Raw genomic sequence first — 11,788 nt, 5'->3', positions numbered from 1 at the left:
GATGGAGCGTGAAAAAACATGCGGCCAGTTAGGAATTTTCCTCCATGCCTTTCCCTCCATATCCATAGCAAGTATACGACGGTAATCCTCGCAGAACCCAATATAGTGCAGACAACCGTTAAGAAACACAGTTGCTGATTTTGACAATGTCCACTCAGCCTCCTCACCCCATTTAGATTCCTCAAAGATCCATGCTGCAGTTTTAGATGAGTAGATATCCACACCCATGCACTGACATCCTCTTTCATATATTCGAACACATAGAAGTGTAAGGAGGTTAGCGGATCGAACCCCAATCGTGCCTCACCAATAGAATAGATTCTAGGCGGCAGTACCTTCAACTCCTGGGTTGCCGGATTATAGATGATATAGCGGTATCCATCTGCCCCAAGGCGCCAGCATAGGATGAGGCCGTTGCAGCAATCTAAGACAACTATATTATTCATGGTGAAGGGCAAGAAGGACAAGGAGGGGTAAACACTAGTGATGCTGGTGAAGTTTCTTTGGCCGTAAATTCCATCATAGAAGAAACCGGCCACAGTCTAGGGCATCAACTTATAGTTGTCCAAGATGAGGTGTCTCTAGGAGCGACAGACACATTTGTAGCAGAACAAGGAGTGGGCAGGGAGGCAGCGGAGGATCTCGACAAAGACATCATCCATGAGGCTAGTCAGTGTGTTCCTCTTATTGGGGGCCTCCTCCACTTCATCGTGTGCTTGTAGTAGGATGAGAGCTTGCTCAGTAATGAGATCACTGAGGAGGAAAATAATCCAATAAAGATCCATCAGTGAAGTCCGCAACTCATACCAAAGTGCAACTTTAACAACCATTAACAATTTTCATGGTACAACCTCATCTAAATTTAGAGTAGCACCACATAAATATATATAACTCAAACTAGAGTAGTAGTTAATGGAGCTATAACCATTATAATTCTAGCTAAATCAAGTCCAACCATCACACTTACAATCAGTACATGAGCTTAGAGCTTCTTCCATAGGAGACAGACAAAGATTAAGAGGACTACATTTACAACAGGTTTGAAGGACAAAGAGGGTGGAGCAGCTCTTGGGTTTTGAAGATAGAAGTCATCATCATGAGCTAAGGCTGGATTTGAGTTGGTCTTGACTTGAAGGCAATAATTCCTTCTTCATAGGAGTTGTACTTTTTATAACAAGCACCATGAAACCTATGAACTTGTCTATGGCAGTCAGGCCAGTTGTAGTAAACTCCTGTCTCATGGCCATCGAATACAACATAGCAAGGACGACTCATCTCAAATCTGCACAACTTGAATAGGCTGCCTTAGTTTTCACAAGTAGAATGTTAGTGAACAAGTGGTAGTGATCATCATTGGCATCAGTAGCAACATATGCAATTTAGACATTAATTAGTGGCCTCAGTCATGTGAATGATGGACACAAATAATTAATTTACTTTCGATGCTTTCCTCTTGTTTGGAACCAAATGGATAACTTGGTTGTCAACAAGGAGAAGACACAGAAAGCAAACATATGAGTTGTATCCTAATACATCCAACAACCATGTAGATATCATTGGCATAGAAATGTGGCCTCATATATGTTATAAGTTCCAAATACCATAAGGACTCACTGGTGGCACTAGAGCATACAAAATAGAAATGTAGAATCAAGCAAGCACTGGACAAAAAAAAGGCAGAAGCAAAGGGCCTGTTTGTTTGCCTAGACAGATCTGCAAGTAACACGCATTGGCAGAAAACCAACCAGTGCCACCTCCTAGTTATTTTCATCATCATTGGCCTAACCAGATCTGAAATGCTACAATGTTTCTTGTATACCTCATGTTCAAGCAAGGACCAAAACAGTGAAGCGAACAAAAAAAGGCGAGAAAGGAGACCTGTGGATTAGATCTGTCGCCTCTGCCATGGCACATGATGGACACGAACGCCAATGCCGCCGTGCTCCATCGGGAAGACCCACCGCCTAGCCTCCAAAATGAAGTCTAAGCCACCACAGCACACTAGGGATCCTCCATTGCCGCCGTCGCAAGTCCAACAAGCACAAATTTGTTTTCACTTGCAGGGGATAGGGATATATCTAATATATAAGTCAACCTATCCACACAGAGAACATATACTACTCCAAAGACATGTCAACACAATCAGACATCTCGCACAATGGTGAAGATGGTCTATTCCTTGCTCTAGGTCCCAGGTTCGACTCCCAGGTCTCATGGTTTTTTAGTTTGAATTTATTAAACCCTGGCGGCAACAAGTGACACGCAAGCCATCGGGTCCCACAGGTCGGATAGAGATGGAGAAAGGTCCCATAGGTACACATGACACGTAAGCCGTTAGGTCTCAAAGGTTGAATGGTCCCACAGGTACACGTGACACGCAAACCATCGGGTCCCACAGGTTGGATGGAGATGGAGAAAGGTGCCTTCGGGGCCCACAAGTCGGATGGAGAAGGGTCCACAAGCACAAGTGACACGCAAGTCGTCGGGTCCCACGGGTCGGATGGACATGGAGACAGGACCAATAGGTTTGGGTCCCATAGATCGGATGGAGAAAGGTCCCACAGGTACACGTTGCATGGAGAAAGAATCGAGTGGAGACTTTTATGACAAACTGCAAGCGTCACGGATGAGTAACTGCAGGTCCCACAAGTACACATCGGATGGAGAACGTACCATGTGGAGATCTATGATGAAGCGCCGTCCTTATAGATCAAATATTATTCGTCATAGATTAGTAATTAATTCAATGACGAAGCCCTGTTCGTCATAGTTCTAAATAAGATCATCATAGACGAGCAGGAACAGTCACGCGAGTGATCTATGATGAAATGTTGTTTTATTCTATGACATTTTTTGTGGCAATACCTGATTTCGTCATAGATAAGGGGCGGTTCGAGGTTCGTCACGGTGATCTATGACGAAACCGAAAATTTCGTCATAAAAAGCGATTTTTTATGATGGTTTTGGATTTGTCATTAAAATTTTCATCATAGAAGTGGATATTTCTAGTAGTGACCCCTCTATTTTCATGAGAGGATCACGATCTCGATTGAGAGATCCATCTATCCAGTAGATAAAAATAAATCTTTTACATTTTTTTACATTTTCTTCTACCTCAATCTCTTTCAACCCCTTCTTGTCCAGTAGTCTCTCGCCAAGATTTGTTAGTGCTCTAGGTGTTGTTGTCCATCCTAGGTCACTCCCACTGCGTGTCTCCCTGGTGGGTCTTCTTGAGAGGCATTTGTTGGTCTTCCATGCAAAGAACTAGCATCGAATCAGCCTCGCTGACCTGCCACTGCCAGTCGGTCTCACCATCTAAATTAGATATCTTTTCACTATGTATCTTAACCATGTGTAACCCAGATGGTCAGCCTTTACTAGTGTGGTGACTGGATTTAGAGTCAACAACATCCCTGCATCAACATCGATGGAAGAAGACACTGGTAGAAATTAAGGAAACACATGATCTAGAGGTAGGGATGAAAACGGTACGGATATTTTTCGACCGTATTCAAAACCGAATTTGTTTAGAGGGGTTGAGATCTATCCGTATCTGAGTTCGGATATCCAACATCCGATACCATATCCGTATCCAAATACTCAAATCGCATATTTATAATGTCGATATCCAATCGTATCTTATCCGACATAGTTAACACTCACTACTACAGAATAGACTTGTTGTCTCAGACGGTAACGGCCTTTAGTTCTGGTTACCGCGCCGGGACAACGATCCCAGGACTAAAGGTGGAACCTTCAGTCCTGGGTCATCGAGCCAGGACTAAAGAGGGACCTTTAGTCCCGGTTGGTGTTACTAACCGGGACTAAAGGTCCTCCAGCCGAGCAAACCTGGCCGCACCCTTTAGTCCCGGTTGGTAACCCCAACCGGGACTAAAGGTTCCTTTTCTTTTTCTTTTTTTTGTTTAATTTGTTTTCAGTTCAGTTACACATATTTGTTTAATATATAATATGTTTTTATGTACGTATTCTACGCTGCTAATATAAATACACGCACGCATATAATTACATCTAATTCTCATCTCGAGCATTATTATATTTGAATAAAGTATGAAACTATATATATTATAGATATATATGTATATATACAACACTTTCATAATCTTGTTCTCGAAAATAACGATATCAATAAACATTTAATTTACATCATTAGTTCCTTAGATCAAAGTAGAACTTGCCGTTGGGATTTAGCACTTTTCTAGAAGATAACCAGCTATTAACTCTTGAACTGCTTTCATATGGTCTTTTTGCATGACCCTTCGTTTCAACCATTCAGTCTTGCATTTGAAATAAAAGGAAAAGTATTAATACATATATATATATTCATTTAAAAATAAATAAAAAATTAATATATACGTACTCTGATGACATCTTCAGGAGTTCTTCTTATGTATGCAGTGATAAATTCACAAACATAGTATCCACACAAGTTATTACCTGGTTCCTACCGCAAACACCACTGTACAAGAAGAAGATTATTCTCATCATCTCACACGTAAATTAAAGTATGATATAGTAATTAAACACGTGGGGAAGTATATATAGTACTACTTACTGGTTGTCTATCGCTCTCCACTGAGATCCATCAGCTGGGTGTCTCAGCATATTGTCTACCTTACGGTCTTCTTTATGTCACTGCAACAACTTTGCATAGTCTTTATTTTTGAACAAATATTTTAAGCGCGGTATTATAGGAGCATACCACATAATCTTGGTAGAGATTTTCTTTCTAGGACGTTGTTCACCCTCAACGTCACCAGGATCATCGCGCCTAATCTTATACCGCGCTGCTTTACATATCGGGCATTCATCCAAATTCTCGTATTCATTGCTATGGTAGAGGATGCAGTCATTAGGACATACATGTATCTTCTAGATTTTTAATCTCAAAGGGCAGACAACCTTTTTTTGCTTCGTACATAGTGGTGGGCAATTCATTTGGCTTCGGAAGCATCTTCTTTATGAGGTTCAATAAATTCTTAAATGCCTTGTCGGATATACCATTCTTTGCCTTCCACTGTAGTAATTCCAGCGTTGTACCCAGTTTTTTTGCCCCTCTTCGGCCATCGGGTATAGCAACTTCCTATGATCCTCAAGCATGCGCTCGAACTTAACTTTCTCTTTTTCACTTTCGCATTCTTGTTGTGCATCACGAATGGCATTGCCAAGAGCATCACCGAGATCATCTTCTGCCGCTACCTCTTCTTCATCTCTCCCCATTGTAGTATCATCAAAGGCAGCATACTGAGCAATAATGTCATCAATGTCTAAATCTTCTCCTTCACCTTCTTCCATCATGACCCTGCTTTTCCATGCTTAGTCCAACATATATAGTTTAACATGAAACCTGACTTAAACAAATGTGAATGCAGACTCATTGAGCTTGAATATTCCTTTAAATTCTTACATATGACACATGGACAGCACATGAAACCATCCCGCTTATTTGCCTCGGCCACACCTAAAAAATAGTGCACGCCTTCAATAAAGTCTTGGGAGCGGCGATCGGCATTATACATCCAATGGCGTGACATAATCTGTATTACACGACAAATTATGAAAACCTTGAACATAATTAAGTATTTTATTACACAACATAGATGACACACACGGTTGATTAATTAACTAAGCCTGGCTACAACGTAAGCAATCTCAACTATCACTAAACAAACTAAAACTACAATGCACTTCAGTAACATAATTATTTCATGATCGTACGCAACTAAAACAGACAAATCATTCTTCTGTTGAATATCAATAAGCTTCTCCGGCTGGCTCACTGCCTCATCATCAGCAGCCGCTACCTCAAGCTCACCCAAATTCTGCACGTATGTAACATAATCTTCCTCCTAGTACCAACCATCGCATCCATTGCCCTCCCACTGAAATTAAAGCCAAAAAATATTTAGTCAAAAATATTCAAGAAAAGCAGGTCAATTAGCCATAATTATAAAATGCGTAAGAAACTCACATCGCGATCCGGGCACTTGTAGAAAACACGACCCTTGTTGGGTCCCTGTCTCTTGACTCGGTACTCCATCACAAATTTCTGCTTACACTTGCCGCATATAATGAGAGGGAGTTCTGGCCTCAGTCGTTTCACAACCGAACGAGGGGCCGAGGATCCGGTACCAGTTGTCATCTACTTTCTATACTTATTTTTGTAAACTAGTGTAAATTTCATATTTTCTAAAATGATATATTTAAACAAAACTAGTACGGATTTCACATGTTTCAATAAATAACCATCCGTACTAGTTGACCTTGCTTACGTGATCATCTCGGCCAACATTTCTCCACCGGACGGCACCGTACTTGGCCAAGGAAGAGCTCCGATTCTACGAGAAAGGGAACACGGTCTTCCACGACCGTTGCCGCTCTCCCTCGTAGAATCAAAGCTCCTCCTTGACATCCGTTACCGCTCGGCAGAGAACATGCTCGCCGACCTGAACACGGTCCGCAAGTTCAACTAGTACGGATTTTCTACAATTTTCTAAGTATTTTCTAAGTTTTTCATTTCATGGAAAAATTAATTCTAAGATCATGTAAGCCACCGGGGACGAGGATGGCGCGTGCTCCAGCGAGGACGAGCGAGGCGTGATTTTGATGAACTAATTTAACTTTTGTTTATCCAAACATATATGCAAATCATCATGTGATTTTGAGCTAAAAATAACATATAAAATCATAATAAAGTCCAACATATAAAGTTACGCATGCATCTACATCGCAAAATGAGCTACTAATAAAACATAAGAGGATTAAGTTTGTTACCTCCAAAATCGAAGAGCAACACCAATGGAGGGGGAGAGAGCAAGAACAACAGCAAGCTGAAGAACAGAGGCAGTGAGTTTGAATGGAATGGCTCGGACTCGGGGAGGAAGAAATGAGCTGAATTATAGGTCGGAATAATTAGTCCCGGTTAGGGGGACAAACCGGGACTAAAGATTAATCTTTATTCCCGGGGCATCACCCAAACCGGGACTAAAAGCTTTAGTCTCGGTTGGTATTACCAACCGAGACTAAAGGTAAACATTTAGTCCCGGTTGGTAATACCAGCCGGGACTAAAGATCCCTGCCCCGTCCTTTAGTCCCGGGGGCAAAAAATGCCGAGGCTAATGCCAAATTGGGACATCGTTCTAAAGTCTGTTCTCTAGTAGTGACTATCCGTATTCGAATCCGAATCCGGACAAAAATATGAAAACAAATGTAATATCAATGATATCCGTCCGTATCCGATCCGTTTTCATCCCTATCTAGAGGTGCCTGGAATGTGGTTCTGGACTTCCAGTACCATGTGGTTCTGGCTCCACCTTTCGCTGTAAAAAGTTCCCATAATGCTGTAAAAAGTTGAGAATTACACTAATCTTATAATAAATCTGCGTAAAATGTATTACTAATCTTATAATAAATCAGCGTTGTGAGAATTCTTTACAACCTAAGCTTAGCTTTTTCTCAAATGTATAATTGATTATAGAATCATATAATAGTAGTAGTAGTACTAATCTTATAATAAATGGAAGATACAATGCAGAATTTACTATTGTACGTATTTTAGTTACGTAGACGAAAGTGTTCAAGATGTAAGTACTAATAGTTTGGTAAAAATGATGGGTATTCAAATGACACCCTTCATTTTTTTGATGAAACTATGATACCCATCAATTGAACTAGGTCTGTTAGTGTGTGGGTCTACACCTAGGGTCTACTTGGGAGTGCTCCGCTCTAACTCTTTCAGCTTTGTTTTCAACTTCGCTAGTCAAACATGTACAACTCTATGAACTCTACTCTGAAAAAAAGTGAAGTTGAGGGCTAACTCCTGGTTTTTTGTGGAGCACATAAAGAGATACACGAGAAACTCTAAGCTATTCCATAATGCAATTGGTGGAACAGAGTTGGTGAAACAGTTCTAAATAGAGCCATAAAACCTTGGTGTTGCTCATGTCTGAGAGAGAGAGAGAGAGAGAATTTCTACCGTAAAAGGCGTCAATGTCATGCTAGATATGTTTTTTTTTTATCACAATCGTGAATAAATGTCTGGAACTATCAACTCTTCCGCTCGTGTGTGGACGGTAAGAAACAACCATCCCACTCTTATCTCTATTGTTATTTGTGGTCCATTACTATTTGGCCCCGTTTAGATCCTTGGAATTGAATTTATTTTAATAATTATAATTTAAACACATATTAATTATGCTAATATGGTTGTATATGGATTATATTTGTATATTATTGTTGGTCATATGAGATAGATACTTATGTGTTGCATTTCTACTGTAGAGGAATGAGTTGAAGAACTTGTTATAAGTTGCGAAGTAGAAATATAGAATGATGATCTATAAAATCAATTTCCATCTTCCACACTATGAATTTGAGATAGGCTTATATATGGACTTTGTAAAGTGGTGGAATATGAATTCTAAACGAAATAACTTAATTTATTAAGTAGATTTCAAATCCTCCGAATGAAAGGATCCAAACTGAGCCTTACGTCGAACCATCTAGGAGTAGCAAATAATGGAGGGAAAAGAAAAGAAATTGCATCTCGATTTACGGCGACAACAAGAAAAGCATCCAGTCTCAATAATATGCATATGTGAAGGTAATCATCATACTATTACATTTACGCGTCCGTCTTTGCTAGTAAAATATATATATCACTGACAGGGGAAATTGGACGGTTCATCATATAGCTGAGAAGGTACAACAAGCAGCAGGGGTGTCGTCGCGGGGAGATAGATGTGAAATCTGTTCACTCTGAATTCTTGAGGGTGTTGCCAATGTCGATGACGAAGCGGTACCTGACGTCAGCCTTGGCGAGGCGCTCCATGGCCGTGTTCACGTAGTCCGCAGGCACCAGTTCTATGTCCGCCGTCACGCCGTGCTTGGCCGCCACGTCGAGCATCTCCTGCGTGTCCCTCATGCCGCCGATGCAGCTCCCCGCCAGGGTCTTGTTCCCCATGATGAGATCAAAGGGCGGGATCTCGAGAGCCTTGGTGGGCAGGCCGACCATGATCATCTTGCCGTTGGGCTTGAGCAGGCCCATGAAGTCCGCCAAGGGGACGTTCGCCGACACCGTGTTGATGATGGCATCCATGGAGCTCGCCGCCGCCTTCATCTCCTCGTCATCCCTACTGACGACGAACCCGTCGGCGCCGAGCCGGTCGATCGCCTCCTGCTTCTTCCCCGGGGACGTGCTGATGACGGTGACCTTCATCCCGAACGCCTTGGCGAACTTGACGGCGACGTGGCCCAGTCCCCCGAGCCCCAGCACGCCGACGTGCTTCTGCTTCTTCCCCGGCGCCGCGTCCAGCAGGCCGTGGTGCTTCATGGGGCTGTACACGGTGACGCCCGCGCACAGCAGCGGCGCGCCGCGGTCCAGCGGCATCCCGTCGGGGAACCGGACCACGAACCGCTCGTGCACCGTGACTGCGGTCGAGTAGCCGCCGTAGGTGACGGTGCCGTCGCAGTCGATGGAGTTGTAGGTGAAGATGAAGGCACGACAGTTGTTCTCGAAGCCCTCGTCGCAGCTGTCGCAGGACTGGCACGAGTTCACCATGCAGCCCACGCCGACGCGGTCGCCCGGCTTGAACCTCGTCACGTTCTTGCCCACCGCCGTCACCACTCCGGCGATCTCGTGGCCAGGGACCATGGGGTAGATGCCGTTGTTCCACTCGTTCTTGATGCTGTGCAGATCAGAGTGACACATCCCACAGTAGAGAATCTTTATCGCTACATCATCGTCTCCGGTGCTCCTGCATAGTACATATATATTAGTTGACTCACTACTGCAGAAAACATGTTCATATATAGTACGTACTAGCCATGAATGAATATAATCATCCAATGGTATAGTATATTCGAACAAAAGACGATCTCCTACTTGCGCGGATGTGCATGAAATACGGTACAGGTCGGCCACTGAGAAACCGATAGGTGCATTAGAACGAGGAATTAGGAACATGACGAAACACGGTACGTGTCGGCCACTGAGAAGACGATAGGTACAAGTCAGTCATTGGAATATTAGAACGAGGGGGAATTAAGTCATTCCAATAAAATTTTAAAAATGGACTCATGGTTCATCAACACATCTAGAATTGGCCTGGTTTCCCAGACCAAATACACCGTAAAGCTGCATGCATAAGAGGATATGAACATATGAATGAATTTTGAAACATGTGGAGATTTTGAAACATGCCCTTATTATAATAGTTGGCTCATGAAAACACAGGGTAATTAAGGGCGTTGAGGACAGACAAGGAAGATGGCGTGTGCTGAGGACAGACTTCCACAGGCACGCACGTACGTCCGTTTGTGCAAGGGGACCGGACGGTGGCCTGCGCCAATCAGTTTCAGATCGAGGGGCTCTATAGCCGGCACGGTATACCACACCCAGGCCGGCGTAGACCCTGCAGGTCCGCTGGCCCTTTTGATCGGAGCCCGGCCCTTCAATCGGCACGGCATGGGATCTAGAACGTTCTAGAAGGACATCATCGCGCGTACTCCTACACGGCAGGTCCCGAGAAACAAGCACGTAATACCTGCGGGTGATGGTGAGCGGCGCGAGGTGGCCGGACGCGTCGTGCGCGGCGAGCCCCACCGCCTTCCCCGTGTGCTGCCGCCCCTTCTCCGCCGCCGCCACCGCGGGAGCCATCGGGATCGGATCGGGGAGCACCGAGCTCCTGTGTCCGTGCAAGGATTTGGAAATGCCGAGAGGGAGAGGCCGATGCTGCGGATTTCGTTTGGGGAATGGAATGGTTCAGTTCAGGCAGTCAGGCCGGGGGGCCGCGCTTTATAGCCGCGTGGGAGTGGTGGCGCCGTGTCAGCGGGTGGCGTTGAGCCTGGAACTGGAAGGCTTGGGAGGCCAGGCCGTCCGATCGATCATCCCCCGCAGCGAATTGTGTCGTGTGGTCTCTGGCGCCTGCGATGGGCGCGTGACTAGTATCAACAAGGGTGGACACACGTACCAGCCAAAGGATGTCCATGGTTCGTGATACATCTGCTGCCGCCCACATTTCTGGATGTGTCGAGATTACCGTCGTCTAGCTAGTCCTCTAGAGAGAGAGAGAGAGAGAGAGAGAGAGAGAGAGAGAGAGAGAGAGATCAGGGTGCTGCCGATTATAGGTATCTCACAACTAATGGAATTTTGTAGTTTCTTCGGTGACGAGGCCGGTCAGTATGCCACACAACACTGACCCAAGACTCCAGCCCTGCAGGTACGCATGCATGATTCTAGTTTTCCTAAGGCGTGTTTGGCAGCTCCGCTAGTGGCTCCGCGTGCATGGCAACAAAAAAAAAATGACCGGCCCACCGCTACCTTTGCTTGGTTGGAGAAGCTAGCTAGAAGCTCCGCGTAACCTGCACTAAGCATTTGTAGGAGTGGCTGACGATGATTTATAGAGACGATTTTGCTAACCGTTTCTACCACACTGTCTCTACAAATCAAGGATTTATAGGTGACGGTTCCCAAGCCGCCCCTACAAATCTATTTGTAGGGGCGACTGTAACACCAGTCACCCCTATCATTTTTATTTCTAGGAGTGGTTCAATCTAAAACCATCCCTATAGTATATTTTTTCATAAAAAAATCAAATTGAACCGCCCCTTCAGTACATTTTCCCGTCAAAAAAATTCAGATTTCAAAATTCAAATCTGATCAAAACATATATACACATATATAATTCAAACATTATATCCTCAAGCACAAGAATATTATATAAACTAACATTACAAGTCTAATTCACAAGAACATATATAATTCATCGTA

At 43.9% G+C, this 11,788-nt stretch overlaps 1 protein-coding gene across 1 annotated transcript; it reads right to left on the bottom strand.

Annotated features, from left to right (window-relative positions):
- Positions 1–8,611: 8,611 nt before the first annotated feature.
- On the bottom strand, positions 8,612–10,795 carry LOC136476352 (probable cinnamyl alcohol dehydrogenase 5). The gene is made up of 2 exons (XM_066474150.1): positions 10,563–10,795; positions 8,612–9,773 (listed from the first exon to the last, which is right to left on the bottom strand). The coding sequence occupies exons 1-2, from the start codon at positions 10,673–10,675 to the stop codon at positions 8,771–8,773; spliced, it is 1,116 nt and encodes a 371-aa protein (XP_066330247.1). The 5' UTR covers positions 10,676–10,795; the 3' UTR covers positions 8,612–8,770.
- Positions 10,796–11,788: the final 993 nt, after the last annotated feature.

The sequence above is a fragment of the Miscanthus floridulus genome, chromosome 8 (assembly GCF_019320115.1).
Source record: "Miscanthus floridulus cultivar M001 chromosome 8, ASM1932011v1, whole genome shotgun sequence".
Classification (NCBI taxonomy): Eukaryota; Viridiplantae; Streptophyta; class Magnoliopsida; order Poales; family Poaceae; genus Miscanthus; species Miscanthus floridulus.
Note: the sequence above shows the minus strand (reverse complement) of the source record. Positions and strands in the feature narration are given on the sequence as shown.

What these genes read in the sequence shown, in the direction of transcription:
- LOC136476352 (XM_066474150.1), bottom strand. Translation starts at nt 10,675, where the DNA reads ATGGCTCCCGCGGTGGCGGCGGCGGAGAAGGGGCGGCAGCACACGGGG. An exon ending in CCGCTCACCATCACCCGCAG is followed by an intron (nt 9,774 to 10,562) that starts GTATTACGTGCT and finishes TGTACTATGCAG; the next exon opens with GAGCACCGGAGACGATGATG.